At 53.2% G+C, this 19,636-nt stretch overlaps 1 protein-coding gene across 2 annotated transcripts in view; it reads right to left on the reverse strand.

Annotated features, from left to right (window-relative positions):
- Positions 1 to 234: 234 nt before the first annotated feature.
- The window catches only part of U2AF1 (U2 small nuclear RNA auxiliary factor 1), a 30,564-nt gene continuing 11,162 nt past the window's right edge, over positions 235 to 19,636 (reverse strand). The window contains exons 3-9 of one of the 2 annotated variants that reach the window (XM_082247311.1): positions 16,303 to 16,369; positions 15,880 to 15,932; positions 15,047 to 15,145; positions 11,622 to 11,755; positions 7,895 to 7,987; positions 6,379 to 6,411; positions 239 to 447 (exon numbers count right to left, since the gene is read on the reverse strand). In XM_082247311.1, coding sequence (XP_082103437.1) covers positions 324 to 447; positions 6,379 to 6,411; positions 7,895 to 7,987; positions 11,622 to 11,755; positions 15,047 to 15,145; positions 15,880 to 15,932; positions 16,303 to 16,369 — 603 coding nt within the window. In that variant the 3' untranslated portion in view covers positions 239 to 323. Of the gene's footprint in view, positions 448 to 6,378; positions 6,412 to 7,894; positions 7,988 to 11,621; positions 11,756 to 15,046; positions 15,146 to 15,879; positions 15,933 to 16,302; positions 16,370 to 19,636 lie in introns of both variants that reach the window. The other variant, XM_082247312.1, reaches the window with a different exon arrangement.

The following is a 19,636-nucleotide window of genomic DNA, read 5'->3' on the forward strand; positions in this document are numbered from 1 at the left end:
ATCTCACATCAGGTATGGCACGAGGGTAGGCGTATGGTCATGAAAATCTGGTACAAGATGAGGACAGGACTTTGCCTATAGAGATCTCATCTGACATCAGGTACAAGACTGAGGGAGGACTACAATCATAGAAATCGCACACCAGGAAGCAAGGATATTACGCCATCACTACAAATGTTTAATTGGAATCCCAGAATAAAAAAAAACATTGAAAAATACCCCCCCCCCCCCCCCCCCACCGTTCCCCATGTCTGAGTGCGGAGCACCCTCTCCATTCAGAAATTTCCACGTCCATCCACAACACGGAATTAAAATGTGCCTCCTCAGAATCGGCCCGACCTCTCACGGTCTCTTGACCTCCGTCGATCTCTTTCCCGACCTCCATCCCTGCCTCCTTCCCGGCCTCCTCGGCCACGGTCTCTGGAACGGGATCGTCGCTCTCGTGACCTGGAAAAGGAGCAATACCGGTAAGAAAATACACATCACATTTAAGCACAAAACACAAAAAAGGAGAGAACATGAAAAGCCCTCTACTAGAGCTGGATGGCTTGGAAACCAAAGATGTCTCCACAAATAGAGATGTCTGAAGGACCAGGTTTCTCCTGGTCATGCTAGAGATAGTAATAGGTGGCCCATTTTTTGCTGGGCATTTTCCTGTAATGTTGAAGATGTTTCACAGCTAATCAAATTGGTCTTATTAGTCTCCTTGTGTATTTAAGTCTGTACGGGTATGGTGATGCTTCTCCAGGATGGGGATGGTGGTACAAGGTCTAATCAATGGCTTGCCTATTCTAGCTGTTGTCTCACTTTTTTCCTGCATTAGCTAGCGAGGTCCTTTAGCGACTCCAAAGTGATGGCATCCCTGAGAAGAGAGGTCGTCTGAGATTGGCCATTTATGAGGTGGGTGAGGAAGGGTCTCAGGACGGGAGGGCCAGGGGATAGAGAGCAATGGTCCCTGCCAAGTGTCCACCAGTCACTGGACAGCAAGGTCAGAGCAGTTGGTGCTCTCCACAGGCTGACCTGCCTAATGTTACTGCACATTAGGTGGTACTCAAGACCCTCAGTTTTTGGACACTTACATCAGCCCTATGAGTAGCAATCTTGAGATCTGTGACAAGGGGATAAAAAGTATCTTCTAGGTTGGGGGTCAAGGTGTGTTCATGCTCCTTCTGAAGGTCTAAATGAAGGATCGACTGATCTTCCAACACCTTGAACCTGTCTTGAGCAGGAAAGCATTGAACACAGCCTTCAGTGGCAGGTCTTTTCACCTTCATGTTATTCCCCACAGGTGAACGTACATGCTAAATTGAAGGGGGGGGGGGGGGGGGGGCTTGCCTACCATCTAGCAAAAAGGTCCTGACCATGTTGGTTGGAGATGTGTCTGGGGGCTCCTAAAGGGAGTGATGGATGAGTATTTCTGCAGCTGGGGTGGAGCGGCTTGCAAATTTCTTGAGGTAAATGACCAGTCTTCCTTGCGCCCCCCCTTTCATGCAGTGTGTGAGAGCTACCGCCCTCTTGCACTCTGATTCGCTCTGACAGGGTCCTCCTTCCTTCTCATCATGACAGGTAGGAAGAGGAGGGAGAGAGACACTATTACCAAAAGTATTGGGAAGCCTGGGCCTCCGTCAGGTCTCTGTGCAGGCCAGTCAAGTTCCTCGACCCCAAACTCGCTCATCCATGGACCTTGCTTTGTGCACTGGTGCGCAGTCATGTTGGAACAGGGAGGGGCCATCCCCAAACTCCTCCCAAGAAAGTTGGGAGCATGAAATTGGCCAAAATGTCTTGGTATGCCGATGCCTTAAGAGTTCCCGTCACTGGAACTAAGGTGCCAAGCCCAACCCCTGAAAAACAAGCCCACACCATAATCCCCCTCTTCCCCGAATGATTTGGGCCAGTGCACAAAGCAAGGTCCATAAAGACATGGATGAGCGAGTTTGGGGTGGAGGAACTTGACTGGCTTGCACAGAGTCCTGACCTCACCACCATAGAATACCTTTGGTATGAATTAGACCAGAGACTGCGAGCCAGGCCTCCTCATCCATCAGTGCCTGACCTCACAAATGCTCTTCTGGAAGAATGGTGAAACATTCCCATAGACACTCCTAAACCTTGTGGACAGCCTTCCCAGAAGAGTTGAAGTTGTTATAGCTGCAAAGGGCGGAGCCAACTCAATATTGAACCCTACGGACTAAGACTGGGATGTCATTAAAGTTCATGTGTGTGTAAAGGCAGGCGTCCCAATACTTTTGGTAATATAGTGTGTATGTATATATATATATATATATTTTACACACAGACTATTGCCCCCCCCCCCTGGATTTCGGTCAGATAATTTCCGAACTTCCCCAAGTAAATTGCTGCAATGACAAATGTTTTGGCATTCTTGTGTGCGCATTGGTGTGACACAAAAATCGACACCTTCCACACCAATCATCCAATCATGGACTGGACACAATGATCGGCACCTTCTCACAATTGTAAGAAATAATTGCATTCTGAGTGTGTGCTCCTCCTGTCATTAAACTCACCCGTATCTATTACCAGGTGCTGACTACATAGAAATCACCCCGGCAACCAGATAAAATGGTAAAAAATGGACTCAACCTTTCTGTTGTGTGTCTGTGTGCCACACGGAGCACGGAGGAGAGAGAGCAGCAAACAATTGTCTGAGGATTGGTGGAAAAGCATGGACAATCTCAGGGTTACATCTCCAGAGATCTTAAAAGGAGAAGTATGGGGTGTGTTTGTTGGGCTGTAAATCTCCTGAGGGTCAATTCGTTCTGCACTTGTGACCAGTTTTCAGCAGACAGCAGGTTGAAGCCCGCTGTTGGCTGACGTCATGGAGCCGGTCCAGTTTTGGGCAAGATCACAAGAATGAAGTCGGGATCCGCCCACATGCCTGGACCGGCTCCCAGCTCCCGCTCCCTCCGGAGCCCAGCGCTCCAGTGAGTCTGTGTGTGTGTGTGTGTGTGTGTGTGTGTGGGGGGGTGGGGATGGATGTTGGTCAGAGCAGAGAGCTGGTGATGGAAAGTCACGTGCTTTCTGCTTAGGGAGCTGTGAGAAGCGAGCGATCGGTGGGGTTTGATCGCTTGCTTCTCAGTGTTTGAGCTGGCGGGGGACAGGTGCAGCATCCACTGAGGAAAGTATAAATCTACAAAAAAACATCCTTCTCTTATTGTTCCCGACATCGTCAGGAAGTGTACGGCCCCCGGCACTGCCGCTAATCTCCCGGGACTCGGGGGAAACATTGATCATAGATGACAATGAAGGATTATTGGAATGGTGGATAAAGAACCTCCATCAACTGCCAGACAAAAATCAATAGAACTAACAAAGTGTCCCAAGTGCTAGACCCTGCGGCCAATCCCAGGGGCCAATCAGATGCAGCCGTCAGGATTAGTATACTGCGTAACTGGCAGACAAGGAGTAGGAGGGCGTTATCTGGATTGGATAGAGGAGATAATATCCTCATGAAGTATAAAGGAACCGGCTGGAAGTCTCAATACTCTTATTGTAAGCAAAAATCATCACGTAAAGTCCCCGCCTATTTCTGACACTTAAGGTAAAAATCTGGATTTTTTGCTAGAAAATGACTTTTTTTTTTTTTACTAGAAGAATTTTTGCTAGAAAATTTGCTAGAAACCCCAATCATCATTATAATATTTTTTTTAGCAGAGAATAAAATGGAGATTTTTGCTAAATTTTATGTCACACCATATCTGTGCAGCGGTCTTAAAAGGCACTTTTTTTTTTTAACTAAAAAAAAAATAATCAAATATAAAAATAAGATTAGCCCAATTTTTTTCTATAATGTGAAAGATAACATTACACTGAGTAAATAGACACCCAAAATGTCACGCTTCAAAATTTCACACACTCGTGGAATGGCGACAAACGTTGGTACTTAAACATCTCCATAGGCGACGCTTTAAAAATGTCTCCTGGTTACCAGCTTAGAGTTACAGAGGAGGTCGGGGGATGGAATTATTGCTCTCGCTCTAATGGTCGCGGCGATACCTCATGAGTGGTTTGAACACCGTTTACATATGTGGGCGCAACAAGCTCGGAGGGACGGGGCGCTTTACATTTCTTTTTTTTTTTACACTGTCCCTTTAAAGAAAAAAAATGTTTTAACTATTTTATCCCTATTAGAAGAAATGTAACCGTCCCTTATAATAGAAATAATCAGGACCGGTTCTCTTTATTGTGAAAGTTGGGGGTCAAAAAATGATCTCACATCTACACCACAAAAAAAAAAATAAAATATTGGCCCTTTAAGGCTGTTGGGAGGAAGTAGGACGTCGCTCCGGTCCTCCAAGGCCATAGAGATGAATGGGGGCCATCTTGCCCTCACTCCACATCCTGCCCATCAGCACAGGGGATCGGATTGTTTTCCCCGGTAAGCGAGGAAACCTCGGGGGGAGGGATGGTCTGCTCTCCCGCCACCCATAAAAAGTGATCCCATGACGAATCCGCCGCTGGGGCCCCTTTTATGTTAAAGCGGACTGTCCGCCGTGTAATACCGGGGTTGTGACACCTATCTGCAGCCATGACCCCGGCATTTAGATTGTAAGCTCTAATGAGCCGGCCCTCTGATTCCTTTTGTACCAAATTGTAATGTAATGTCTGCCTTCATTTAGTTAAGCGCTGTATAAATCCTGTGTAATAAATAAAAAGAACAATTTAACATCAAAATAGCGACAAACACACGGTGGGCGGTCGGGAAGTGGTTTATATTGGTGGGATACCAGGCCAGTGTATCCAGAAATAGAAGGGCCAATGTCTGCCAAGTCCGTTGGGTAAGATGGAAAAGATCCGCCATGGTGAACAGCAACCGGCCACCGGCATTCAGGAGCCGGGCTGGGACCCGCCGGCGCTCCGGTGTGACGTCACCGCAACACAAGGGCCAAAGTTACATTTAAAAGGAATTCCTGTCTTTATGAATTTCCTGCACTGGCCGGGATCCCGCTTCTCTTCTGGCTGCATCGGCATCCCATTCCAGTGCGGCATTTCTACCCTTGTGTCACGGTGACATGATACGGGAGTGCCGGCGGGTCCCGGCCCCGTGACAGTTGCTGTACACTACAGCGGGTCATTTCCTGCTTGCCCAACGGACATTAACCCTTTTTTCTGGATACACTGGCCTGGTATCCCACCAATTTTAACCTACAATAAAACCGTATTGAGACTTGCAGCTGGTTCCATATACTTCATGAGGATAGTATGCCCTCTATCCAATCCAGAGAGCGCCCTCCTACTCCTTGTCAGACACATTCAAGTGGACCTTCAGGCACCGGGTACAAAGGCTGTCCCCTCACACTATACCTCCCCATCTGAATGAGAAGGGACTCTATGGTAGGAGACCCAGGAGGACCTTCAGGCACCGGGTACAAGGCTGTCCCCTCACTATACCTCCCCATCTGAATGAGAAGGGACTCTATGGTAGGAGACCCAGGAGGACCTTCAGGCACCGGGTACAAGGCTGTCCCCTCACTATACCTCACCATCTGAATAAGAACGGACCCCTATGGTAGGAGACCCAGGAGGACCTTCAGGCACCGGGTACAAGGCTGTCCCCTCACTATACCTCCCCATCTGAATGAGAAGGGACTCTATGGTAGGAGACCCAGGAGGACCTTCAGGCACCGGGTACAAGGCTGTCCCCTCACTATACCTCCCCATCTGAATGAGAAGGGACTCTATGGTAGGAGACCCAGGAGGACCTTCAGGCACCGGGTACAAGGCTGTCCCCTCACTATACCTCACCATCTGAATAAGAACGGACCCCTATGGTAGGAGACCCAGGAGGACCTTCAGGCACTGGGTACAAGGCTGTCCCCTCACTATACCTCCCCATCTGAATGAGAAGGGACTCTATGGTAGGAGACCCAGGACGACCTTCAGGCACCGGGTACAAGGCTGTCCCCTCACACTATACCTCACCATCTGAATGAGAAGGGACTCTAGGGTAGGAGACCCAGGAGGACCTTCAGGCACCGGGTACAAGGCTGTCCCCTCACTATACCTCCCCATCTGAATGAGAAGGGACTCTATGGTAGGAGACCCAGGACGACCTTCAGGCACCGGGTACAAGGCTGTCCCCTCACTATACCTCCCCATCTGAATGAGAAGGGACTCTATGGTAGGAGACCCAGGACGACCTTCAGGCACCGGGTACAAGGCTGTCCCCTCACTATACCTCACCATCTGAATGAGAAGGGACTCTATGGTAGGAGACCCAGGAGGACCTTCAGGCACCGGGTACAAGGCTGTCCCCTCACTATACCTCACCATCTGAATGAGAAGGGACTCTATGGTAGGAGACCCAGGAGGACCGCACTGCTGAAACACAAACATAAAAAAAAAGCCAAAACTCACCTGACGACGTCAAAGTCCTTTTGGGGGAATGTGCTGTGGATAGACGAAACAAAATTATAATTTTATAGTAAATCCCATTATTTTACTGTTTTCATAAAAAGAAATGAGGCCTGAAAAGAATACAGTAGTCCCTACAGTCACACATTGGGGGAGGGGGGGGTCTCTGATGTTTTTGGGTTGCTTTGCTGCTTTAGGCACTGGATGACCCTGTGCATGGCATTCTGAAATCTAAAGACTACCGAACAATTGTAGGGGGCAATATAAGGCCCGGGGTCAGAATGTTGGGTCTCCATCGGAGGTCAGGGGTCTTACAGCAGGATAATAACCCAAAGCACACGTCAGAAAGCCCCCAGGTGTAAGACAAAGCACTGCAGAGTATTAAACTGGCCAGCAATGAGTCCAGACCTAAATCCCATAGAGCTCCTGTGATGAGATCTCAGGAACCCTCCTAATCCTGAGAGCGGGTAGTGAGAGGAGAATGGTGAGAGGTGGAAGAAACTCACTGAGGGTTACAGGAAGCCATTCATGTCACTTAGATTTCCCCAAGGGGCGTGCTACCAAATATTACACCAAGGGGGACAATTGTCTCCAGTCCATGATTGGAGATTGGTGGGGAAGGGGTCAGATTTGTGTCACACCAATGTGGGAGGGGTCAGATTTGTGTCACACCAATACAAAAAATTAACATGAGAGTTGTGAAATGTATGTAAGTGCAGCAATCTCCCGGGTGAGGTGCGGAATTATCTGACCGGAATCAATCTCTCTCATTTATTACATTTTCCCAGTAAAAAAGTGATAGATATAGAGAAGGTGTATATATATATATATAATTCTCTCATTAGGTATATCAAACAAAGATTTCTAAGAAGTGTATTTGTAATGTTCAACATAAGAAGAGTACAGAGAGTGATAGGAAAACACTAAAAGTAAAGAATAGATCTAAATCTAATGATGGTGTATCGGGCTCTGGGCCGGGCCGTGTATCGGGCTCTGGGCCGTGTATCGTGTATCGGGCTCTGGGCCGTGTATCGTGTATCGGGCTCTGGGCCGGGCCGTGTATCGGGCTCTGGGCCGGGCCGTGTATCGGGCTCTGGGCCGGGCCGTGTATCGGGCTCTGGGCCGGGCCGTGTATCGGGCTCTGGGCCGGGCCGTGTATCGGGCTCTGGGCCGGGCCGTGTATCGGGCTCTGGGCCGGGCCGTGTATCGGGCTCTGGGCCGGGCCGTGTATCGGGCTCTGGGCCGGGCCGTGTATCGGGCTCTGGGCCGGGCCGTGTATCGGGCTCTGGGCCGGGCCGTGTATCGGGCTCTGGGCCGTGTATCGGGCTCTGGGCCGTGTATCGGGCTCTGGGCCGTGTATCGGGCTCTGGGCCGTGTATCGGGCTCTGGGCCGTGTATCGGGCTCTGGGCCGTGTATCGGGCTCTGGGCCGTGTATCGGGCTCTGGGCCGTGTATCGGGCTCTGGGCCGTGTATCGGGCTCTGGGCCGTGTATCTATACACCAATAGGTCTGTACTTACTTCTTCCTGCGGCGGCCGTACAGCTCCCGGCGCAGCTCCCGTGAGATCGGTTTAAGATGCATGAAGTTACAGAATCCGCCACGTGTGCATTCCCTGCAGAGACACATTTCATTATTCCAGGACTACAAACAATGCAAGAAGAAATGTAAGAGCGCCACCAGGGGACCACCAGAGGAGCAAACACCCCAAATAAGAATCACACAACTTTTATTCTTTATCCATCTAATATATATATAAAAAACGAAGGCTGGGTCACACTAATGTGAATCAGATGCGGGTTTCCCATCTCTAGAAGGAGATAGTGACCGCCTCCCAATGGAGCCTCTTCACCCATTTCTGGGGGGTTGTGCAGTGCAATACAGAGGGGTTCTGTACATCTTTGCCTCCGTCTCAGGAACAAAGTTGGGCCTGATAGAAGAATATGGGCGCCCCGCACCCCCTGATGTCACCTGTGTGAACCCAGCCTAAAGGCAAACCTTTGTTTAGTATTGGATGGAATGGAGAGATATTAGACCCTCTGTCAGGTTTTTATTGCTGTGTCCCCAATAAGGAGATTCACCCTTTATTTCTCCCGTTTACCATTGTCATTGAAAGTAACAGAAAATCCCTAAGTTTGGTGTGTCCTCAGAAAAGGGGATGATGGTTCTGGGGACCCCCCAAGGAATTCCCTCTCACTTCTGATTTGGTTATGGGACAGGAAGTGATGAGAAATCTCCTCAATGGGACAGAGGGGGTGAGGTTACAACCCTCCTATAAGCTGGACACACACTATACAATTTTCTTTAGATCTTTTCCTTATGACTTCCCAAAGCCGTATAAATATGAGGTCACACTGAAACACTTCCAATGTATGCAATCAGGCCGGAAGATCTACTTAAGGAAATCGAACAACAAAAATTGTACAGTGTGTGTCCAGCTTTAGGTCTGAGCTCATATTTTATGGTTTTGGTAAATCTAAAGGAAAAAAAACTAAGAAAATTGTGTGGTGTGTGTCCGGCTTTACTCCATCCAAAATGAAGGAAAAAAATACGTTTTTGCCTATAGTTCTACATTAACCACTCGCTGACTCGGCTTTTTCTGACACTTTTTCTTCACAAGTTTAAAATCCGTATTTTTTTTGCCAAAAAATTACTTATGACCCCCAAATATTACACTTTTTTTTCTAAGCAGAGACCCTAGAGAATAAAATATCGATTGTTGCAATTTTTTATGTCACGCGGTATTTGCGCAGTGGTTTTGCAAACACAATTTTGGAAAAAAATAAAACTTGAACACAACCCCTCCCCCCTCACACCACAATATTTTAGGCCAATTTGTTTTCTGCTACATATTTTTGGTTAAAAAAAAAGAAAGGAAAAGAAATCACAATAAGCGTATTTTGATTGGTTATTGCGTTTACTAACTCGTGGGAAAGATTTATCTCATTTTTATTGTTTTTTTTTTTACTAGTAATGGCGGCGATTTGCAATTTTTAGCGTGACTGCGACATTGCGGGGGACAGATCGGACCCCTGACTGACATTTTTGACACTTTTGGGGGGAGACCAGTGACATCACTACAGTAATCAGAGCTAAAAATATGCACTGTCACTGTACTGACACTGGCAGGGAAGGGGTTAACAGTATGTGTGATCAATGGGTTAAATGTGACCCTAGGGGCGTGATTCTGTCAGGGGGCGTGGCTTGTGATGTAACTACAGACATACGATGCTACATAGCAGGATCACATAGCCTCTGTGATCACTTCAGGGACAATGACAGATGGTTGTGTTTACATCAGTTGTCCGTCCTTCTCTGTCAGCAGTGGGAAATAGTGAGTGGCTGGCGACCATCGGAGCCACCAGTCACACGCACTGACTCCCCGGCTGACGAGCGGAGGTGGGAGTGCGCCCCCTAGAGTCTCCTGAGCGAGTGACGTTACGTTGTATTGCCCAGCAGTGGCAGAGTGCGGTTGTTATGTGGATAATATCGGGTCGGTAATAATTAGGGGTACATTCATTGGTGGATGCTCGGGGTACCCATTTGTTGTTGCTTTGCTGTAAGCTTTCTAGTGCCCAGCTGACGTTCCACAAGGCTCTTCACAGCCCCCGGTGTGTTACAGATCCGGGGATCCCTCATGGATGACATAACTGTAATCTGAGCGGCACAGCTGAGAGAAGAGACGCCATGATGCTTTTCTTCCAAAACACGCAGAGCAGCGACAACATTCACACTGCACAGCATTATACAAGACTGGCCACGGATATCTCAAACTTCTCAGCTGATTCTTCTACTAGAATACAACATTGTAATCAAAGTAATCCTATGTATTAATGTGGGACTTCTTTACACTACAAGATGGCCGCCTTCAGGTAATCTTTGCTGTATCGGCCATTATAATTGCAGTGTTGAGCGGTGCTTTTGTTGGATTTGGCTCCTTTAAAGCTATGTTACCTTTTATGTATGTTTTACATTTACATCATAGTGTTGGCCGGTATTTTTGTGGTGTTACTTGTAAACACTTTGGGGCGTCAGGCATGAAAAATTAATGCCGTATGAATTCTGCCTGGCATTCTGAAGGCGTTCTGTGGTTTGAGGTAATAATCTTCCTACTTCAGACCACATAACGCCTTCAGAATGCCAGGCAGAATTTATACGGCATTATTCATGCCTGACGCCCTAAAGTCTTACATTTTATTTTTTGGCACTTTATGTGTCTTTCGTGTATTTTTGCGCACAGTGCTGAGCAGTGCTTTATTTATATGGCATTGTGAATGCTTCTGGTTCGGAATGAATGGCATTATTCATGCCTGATGATAAAAGGGTTTTTATATTTTATTTTTATATTTTGTAAAAACTTCAACCACATTGAAGTATTTTTTGGAAGAAAATGTAATAAAAGTTGAATTATATTAGAAGTTGTACTTATTTTATGCACAGTTATTCGAAGGATTAAAGCGGAGTTCCACCCGAAATTTATACTTACCTCCATCTTCTCGCTCCCGGTCACCTGAAAAACAAATGGATAATCGCAATTTTTTTTTTTTTTTCACTTACCTTTTAGAGAAAATATACTTACCTTACTTCCTTCTTCCTCCCCTCGGCGGCCACGGCGATTCGTCACTTCCTGACTTTTGCAATGATTCCTGGGAGCTGAACGTCATCGCTCCCAGGAATCATTGCGCCTGCACCGGCCCCGACGTCAGTTCCGGGGCGCGCGCGTCATCCCCTTCTAAACAGCTTCTGGGCATGCCCAGAAGCTGTGGAGGGATGACGCGCGCGACCCGGAAGTGACGTCGGGGCCGGTGCAGTGCATCGTGGGACCGAAGAAGGAGGAAGAGGACCGAAGAGGACGCGGAAGAGGATCGTGCTGGCTTCAAGCTGCCCACACCTGAGATGGCAGCGCTGGAGAAGACAATTTCAAGGTAAGTATATCTCCTGAAAGGTAAGTGCAACCCGGGACAGATCAGAGGCTAGCCATTGTGGAATGTGCTAGCCCTGACTGTCCCGGGGGTATTTTTGTAAAAAAATGTATAACCAGGGTGGAACTCCGCTTTAATTAGCTAATTAAAAAAAGAATAATAGATTAAAAATCGTTATAGTAAACAGAAGAAATAATGATCAGTTGCAGCTCTGGTCGGTTTGTTCCTGGGAGGAAAACGTTCAGCGGATTTCCTTCTATAGAGCGTCCGAACGTTTACAAAACCCAGGAATTTATATAGGAAGGAAGCTCCTCCCCCGACACTCACCCCATCTCATACTGGCGGCAGCACGCCTCCCGGAAGTCGGTGACTGGGGACAGTTCTGCGTGAATGGGCTGACCGTTGAACCAGCGATTATTTAAATCCTTCACCGCCTTCTCTGCGTCTTCTTCCCGCCGGAACTGTGAGAGAGAAAACCGCGTTACCGGACTGACCGCCAATATAGCCCCTCCCATGGAAGGCAAAAACTGCCAGGAGACAGGTAGCCCCTAAAATGCCCGTATATAGACATCCCCCACATAACACCCCTCCCCCCAAAACCAGCCCGAGGTATGAAGTCCCCCATATCCCGCCAACCTCCCCCCCAACCAGCCCGAGGTATGAAGTCCCCCATATCCCGCCAACCTCCCCCCCCCCCCCAACCAGCCAGAGGTATGAAGTCCTCCATATCCCGCCTGCCCTCCCCCAACCAGCCCGAGGTATAAAGTCCCCCATATCCCGCCAACCTTCCCCCCCAACCAGCCCGAGGTATGAAGTCCCCCATATCCCACCTGCCCCCCCCCCAGCCCGAGGTATGAAGTCCTCCATATCCCGCCTGCCCCCCCCAAATAGCCCGGGGTATGAAGTCCCCCATATCCTGCCAACCCCCCCCCCCCCCCAATCAGCCCGAGGTATGAAGTCCCCCATATCCCGCCAACCTCCCCCCCCCAACCAGCCCGAGGTATGAAGTCCCCCATATCCCGCCAACCCCCCCCCCCCCAACCAGCCCTGGGTATGAAGTCCCCCATATCCCGCCTGCCCCCCCCCCCCCGAACCAGCCCTGGGTATGAAGTCCCCCATATCCCGCCTGCCCCCCCCCCCCGAACCAGCCCGAGGTATGAAGTCCCCCATATCCCGCCAACCTCCCCCCCCAACCAGCCAGAGGTATGAAGTCCTCCATATCCCGCCAACCTCCCCCCCCCCCCAACCAGCCAGAGGTATGAAGTCCTCCATATCCCGCCTGCCCTCCCCCAACCAGCCCGAGGTATGAAGTCCCCCATATCCCGCCAACCTTCCCCCCCAACCAGCCCGAGGTATGAAGTCCCCCATATCCCGCCAACCTTCCCCCCCAACCAGCCCGAGGTATGAAGTCCCCCATATCCCACCTGCCCCCCCCCCAGCCCGAGGTATGAAGTCCTCCATATCCCGCCTGCCCCCCCCAAATAGCCCGGGGTATGAAGTCCCCCATATCCTGCCAACCCCCCCCCCCCCCCAACCAGCCCGAGGTATGAAGTCCCCCATATCCCGCCAACCTCCCCCCCCAACCAGCCCGAGGTATGAAGTCCCCCATATCCCGCCAACTCCCCCCCCAACCAGCCCGAGGTATGAAGTCCCCCATATCCCGCCTGCCCCCCCAACCAGCCCGAGGTATGAAGTCCCCCATATCCCGCCAACCCCCCCCCCCCAACCAGCCCGAGTTATGAAGTCCCCCATATCCTGCCAACTTACCCCCCCCCCCCCCAACCAGCAAGAGGTATGAAGTCCCCCATATCCCGCCTCCCCCCCCCCAACCAGCCCGATGTATGAAGTCCCCCATATCCCGCCTCCCCCCCCCCCCCAACCAGCCCGAGGTATGAACTCCCCCATATCCCGCCAACCTTCCCCCCCAACCAGCCCGAGGTATGAAGTCCCCCATATCCCGCCTGCCCCCCCAACCAGCCCGAGGTATGAAGTCCCCCATATCCCGCCTGCCCCCCCAACCAGCCCGAGGTATGAAGTCCCCCATATCCCGCCAAACCCCCCCCCCCAACCAGCCCAAGGTATGAAGTCCCCCATATCCCGCCTGCCCCCCCCCGAACCAGCCCTGGGTATGAAGTCCCCCATATCCCGCCAACCCCCCCCCCAACCAGCCCTGGGTATGAAGTCCCCCATATCCCGCCTGCCCCCCCCCCCCCGAACCAGCCCTGGGTATGAAGTCCCCCATATCCCGCCAACCTCCCCCCCCAACCAGCCCGAGGTATGAAGTCCCCCATATCCTGCCAACCTACCCCCCCCCCCCCAACCAGCCCGAGGTATGAAGTCCCCCATATTTCGTCTCCCCCCCCCAACCAGCCCGAGGTATGAAGTCCCCCATATCCCGCCAACCTCCTCCCCCCAACCAGCCCGAGGTATGAAGTCCCCCATATCCCGCCAACCTCCCCCCCCAACCAGCCCGAGGTATGAAGTCCCCCATATCCCGCCAACCTCCCCCCCCAACCAGCCCGAGGTATGAAGTCCCCCATATCCCGCCAACCTCCTCCCCCCAACCAGCCCGAGGTATGAAGTCCCCCATATCCCGCCAACCTCCCCCCCCAACCAGCCCGAGGTATGAAGTCCCCCATATCCCGCCAACCTCCCCCCCCAACCAGCCCGAGGTATGAAGTCCCCCATATCCCGCCAACTCCCCCCCCAACCAGCCCGAGGTATGAAGTCCCCCATATCCCGCCTGCCCCCCCAACCAGCCCGAGGTATGAAGTCCCCCATATCCCGCCAACCCCCCCCCCCCCCCCCAACCAGCCCGAGTTATGAAGTCCCCCATATCCTGCCAACTTACCCCCCCCCCCCCAACCAGCAAGAGGTATGAAGTCCCCCATATCCCGCCTCCCCCCCCCCCAACCAGCCCGATGTATGAAGTCCCCCATATCCCGCCTCCCCCCCCCCCCCAACCAGCCCGAGGTATGAAGTCCCCCATATCCCGCCAACCTTCCCCCCCCAACCAGCCCGAGGTATGAAGTCCCCCATATCCCGCCTGCCCCCCCAACCAGCCCGAGGTATGAAGTCCCCCATATCCCGCCAAACCCCCCCCCCCCCCAACCAGCCCAAGGTATGACGTCCCCCATATCCCGCCTGCCCCCCCCCGAACCAGCCCTGGGTATGAAGTCCCCCATATCCCGCCAACCCCCCCCCCCCCCAACCAGCCCTGGGTATGAAGTCCCCCATATCCCGCCTGCCCCCCCCCCCCCCGAACCAGCCCTGGGTATGAAGTCCCCCATATCCCGCCAACCTCCCCCCCCAACCAGCCCGAGGTATGAAGTCCCCCATATCCTGCCAACCTACCCCCCCCCCCCCCCAACCAGCCCGAGGTATGAAGTCCCCCATATTTCGTCTCCCCCCCCCAACCAGCCCGAGGTATGAAGTCCCCCATATCCCGCCAACCTCCTCCCCCCAACCAGCCCGAGGTATGAAGTCCCCCATATCCCGCCAACCTCCCCCCCAACCAGCCCGAGGTATGAAGTCCCCCATATCCCGCCAACCTTCCCCCCCCAACCAGCCCGAGGTATGAAGTCCCCCATATCCTGCCAACCTACCCCCCCCCCCAACCAGCCCGAGGTATGAAGTCCCCCATATTCCGTCTCCCCCCCCCAACAAGCCCAGGGTATGAAGCCCCCACACTCCCCCCAGCCATGGATGGAAGAGGTCGGGGTCTTATTCTGACACCGGGGTCAGATCCTCACCTTCACATAGACATTTCCCACAAGATGATCTCCTAAATTATCACAGACATTCATCTCCTCCACCTCTCCGTACTTCTCCTCCATCTCAGTGAACACTTCCTGTGGGGAAACAAAGGCCATGATAAGAACAGTGCACTGACAGATGTCCCCCTCCCCCACCGAGCTCCAGAGTCCGTACACCCCCCAATGTCCCTCCCCCGAGCTCCAGAGTCCGTACACCCCCCAATGTCCCTCCCCCGAGCTCCAGAGTCCGTACACCCCCCAATGTCCCTCCCCCGAGCTCCAGAGTCCGTACAACCCCCAATGTCCCTCCCCCGAGCTCCAGAGTCCGTACACCCCCCAATGTCCCACTTCCTCCCTCCCCCTCCCTCCAGAGTCCGTACACCCCCCAATGTCCCATCCCCCTCCCTCCAGAGTCCGTACACCCCCCAATGTCCCATTCCCCTCCCTCCACCGAGCTCCAGAGTCCGTACACCCCCCAATGTCCTATCCCCCTCCCTCCCCCGAGCTCCAGAGTCCGTACACCCCCCAATGTCCCATCCCCCTCCCTCCAGAGTACATACACCGCCTCCCTCCCCTGAGCTCCAGAGTACAGACCAGCCCTGAGCTCCAGAGTCCGTACACCCCCCAATATCACCCCCCCCCCCCAGCACCACCGTACAGCACCTCCTCTGAGGCCCCGGACCCCCAGCACTGAATACATTGTGCATTCCATTTACATCCCAGCATGACAGTGACTCTAGGAATTCCTCCACTGGCTGCAGTGCATTTGGAGACCACAAGGTGGCGCTCCTCTGCAGCCATAACACAGCACTCAGCAATCCTTCTCTTACCTCAAAAAACTCGTCATAATGTTCCTGCATCTCCACATCGCTCACTGCACCTGCTGAAGAGACACCGGCATCACACACCTATGTCATATACAACCCCCCCATACAGGCTGGGGACATGGGGGAGGGGGGTGTCAGGGGACACAGGCTGGGGACATGGGGGAGGGGGGTGTCAGGGGACACAGGCTGGGGATATAAGGGAGGGGGGTGTCAGGGGACACAGGCTGGGGACATGGGGGAGGGGGTGTCAAGGGACACAGGCCGGGGACAAAGGAGGGGGGGTGTCAGGGGACACAGGCCGGGGACATAAAGGAGGGGGGTGTCAGGGGACATGGGGGAGGGGGTGTCAGGGGACACAGGGGGGAGGGGGGTGTCAGGTATATAGTGTCCATCAGGCATTCTCAGGGTGGGGGAGGAGATACTTACAACGCATCCCATCGGCTGACTGGGAGGAGTTCTGTGGATTACGATAAATATTTAGCAGAGCGATCGTCTGGAAGAGAAGAGAATAGACAATTATGTGACTCCTCCCATCACCACATTGGGGGGGGGGGGGTGTAGAGATCCGTGTACCCCCAGAATCTATAATGAGTGGGCGGTACATTGCCATGGATGAGGAACACAATGTAACAATCCACAGCAATCCCTCCAATGGTTACAAAGTATAAATCTGGATTATTTCCTAGAACCCCCAAACATTATATATATATATATAGCAGAGACCCCAGAGAATAAAATGGCGCTCGTTGCCATATTTTAGGTCAGATTGTATTTCTGCAAAACATTATTTATGTGGGAAAAAACAAAAACACTTTAAGCACATTGACTCCGCCCACTGCACATTCACTGCGGCCGGCTGCCTCTCCTGTGTGATCTGACATCAGTCACATGACTGGTTACATAGACAATGCAGGACTTTAGGTGAGACCCCGGCAGGTAATGCCCAGCGTCTCCATCCCTGTATCAGAAAAAACATTGAAAAGGATTAGGAGAGGTGCATGGAAGGCACCCCCCAGTCTGATGTACTCACCCCCCCCCCAGTCTAATGTACTCACCCCCCCCCCCAGTCTGATGTACTCACCCCCCCCCCCCCCCAGTCTGATGTACTCACCCCCCCCCCCAGTCTCATGTACTCACCCCCCCCCCCAGTCTCATGTACTCACCCCCCCCCCAGTCTCATGTACTCACCCCCCCCCCCCAGTCTCATGTACTCACCCCCCCCCCATTCTCATGTACTCACCCCCCCCCCATTCTCATGTACTCACCCCCCCCCCATTCTCATGTACTCACCCCCCCCCCAGTCTCATGTACTCACCCCCCCCCCCAGTCTCATGTACTCACCCCCCCCCCCAGTCTCATGTACTCACCCCCCCCCCCCCAGTCTCATGTACTCACCCCCCCCCCCCCAGTCTCATGTACTCACCCCCCCCCCCAGTCTCATGTACTCACCCCCCCCCCCAGTCTCATGTACTCACCCCCCCCCCCAGTCTCATGTACTCACCCCCCCCCCCAGTCTCATGTACTCACCCCCCCCCCCCAGTCTCATGTACTCACCCCCCCCCCCCAGTCTCATGTACTCACCCCCCCCCCCCAGTCTCATGTACTCACCCCCCCCCCAGTCTCATGTACTCACCCCCCCCCCAGTCTCATGTACTCACCCCCCCCCCCAGTCTCATGTACTCACCCCCCCCCCCCAGTCTCATGTACTCACCCCCCCCCAGTCTCATGTACTCACCCCCCCCCCCAGTCTCATGTACTCACCCCCCCCCCCAGTCTCATGTACTCACCCCCCCCCCCAGTCTCATGTACTCACACCCCCCAGTCTCATGTACTCACCCCCCCCCAGTCTCATGTACTCACCCCCCCCCAGTCTCATGTACTCACCCCCCCCCAGTCTCATGTACTCACCCCCCCCCAGTCTCATGTACTCACCCCCCCCCAGTCTCATGTACTCACCCCCCCCCAGTCTCATGTACTCACCCCCCCCAGTCTCATGTACTCACCCCCCCCAGTCTCATGTACTCACCCCCCCCAGTCTCATGTACTCACCCCCCCCAGTCTCATGTACTCACCCCCCCCAGTCTCATGTACTCACCCCCCCCAGTCTCATGTACTCACCCCCCCAGTCTCATGTACTCACCCCCCCAGTCTCATGTACTCACCCCCCCAGTCTCATGTACTCACCCCCCCCAGTCTCATGTACTCACCCCCCCCAGTCTCATGTACTCACCCCCCCAGTCTCATGTACTCACCCCCCCCGTCTCATGTACTCACCCCCCCCAGTCTCATGTACTCACCCCCCCAGTCTCATGTACTCACCCCCCCCAGTCTCATGTACTCACCCCCCCCCAGTCTCATGTACTCACCCCCCCCAGTCTCATGTACTCACCCCCCCAGTCTCATGTACTCACCCCCCCCAGTCTCATGTACTCACCCCCCCAGTCTCATGTACTCACCCCCCCAGTCTCATGTACTCACCCCCCCCAGTCTCATGTACTCACCCCCCCCAGTCTCATGTACTCACCCCCCCCAGTCTCATGTACTCACCCCCCCCAGTCTCATGTACTCACCCCCCCCAGTCTCATGTACTCACCCCCCCCAGTCTCATGTACTCACCCCCCCCCAGTCTCATGTACTCACCCCCCCCCCCAGTCTCATGTACTCACCCCCCCCCCCCAGTCTCATGTACTCACCCCCCCCCAGTCTCATGTACTCACCCCCCCAGTCTCATGTACTCACCCCCCCCCCCAGTCTCATGTACTCACACCCCCCAGTCTCATGTACTCACCCCCCCCAGTCTCATGTACTCACCCCCCCCCAGTCTCATGTACTCACCCCCCCCCAGTCTCATGTACTCACCCCCCCCCAGTCTCATGTACTCACCCCCCCCCAGTCTCATGTACTCACCCCCCCCCAGTCTCATGTACTCACCCCCCCCCAGTCTCATGTACTCACCCCCCCCAGTCTCATGTACTCACCCCCCCAGTCTCATGTACTCACCCCCCCCAGTCTCATGTACTCACCCCCCCCAGTCTCATGTACTCACCCCCCCAGTCTCATGTACTCACCCCCCCCAGTCTCATGTACTCACCCCCCCCAGTCTCATGTACTCACCCCCCCAGTCTCATGTACTCACCCCCCCCAGTCTCATGTACTCACCCCCCCCAGTCTCATGTACTCACCCCCCCAGTCTCATGTACTCACCCCCCCCGTCTCATGTACTCACCCCCCCCAGTCTCATGTACTCACCCCCCCAGTCTCATGTACTCACCCCCCCCAGTCTCATGTACTCACCCCCCCCCAGTCTCATGTACTCACCCCCCCCAGTCTCATGTACTCACCCCCCCAGTCTCATGTACTCACCCCCCCCAGTCTCATGTACTCACCCCCCCAGTCTCATGTACTCACCCCCCCAGTCTCATGTACTCACCCCCCCCAGTCTCATGTACTCACCCCCCCCAGTCTCATGTACTCACCCCCCCCAGTCTCATGTACTCACCCCCCCCAGTCTCATGTACTCACCCCCCCCAGTCTCATGTACTCACCCCCCCCAGTCTCATGTACTCACCCCCCCCAGTCTCATGTACTCACCCCCCCCCAGTCTCATGTACTCACCCCCACAGTCTTCCACCAACCAAGTAGACCTGTCTCATGATATAAATAAAGAACGATGCGATTTTAATGCTTTTTTTATATACAGGGATGGAGACCATAGCATGACCTGCTTGTCTCATGTAAAGTCCCAAATATTTTATGAAAT

The sequence above is a fragment of the Pelophylax lessonae genome (genome assembly GCF_965119305.1).
Source record: "Pelophylax lessonae genome assembly, chromosome: 2".
NCBI classification, from domain to species: domain Eukaryota; kingdom Metazoa; phylum Chordata; class Amphibia; order Anura; family Ranidae; genus Pelophylax; species Pelophylax lessonae.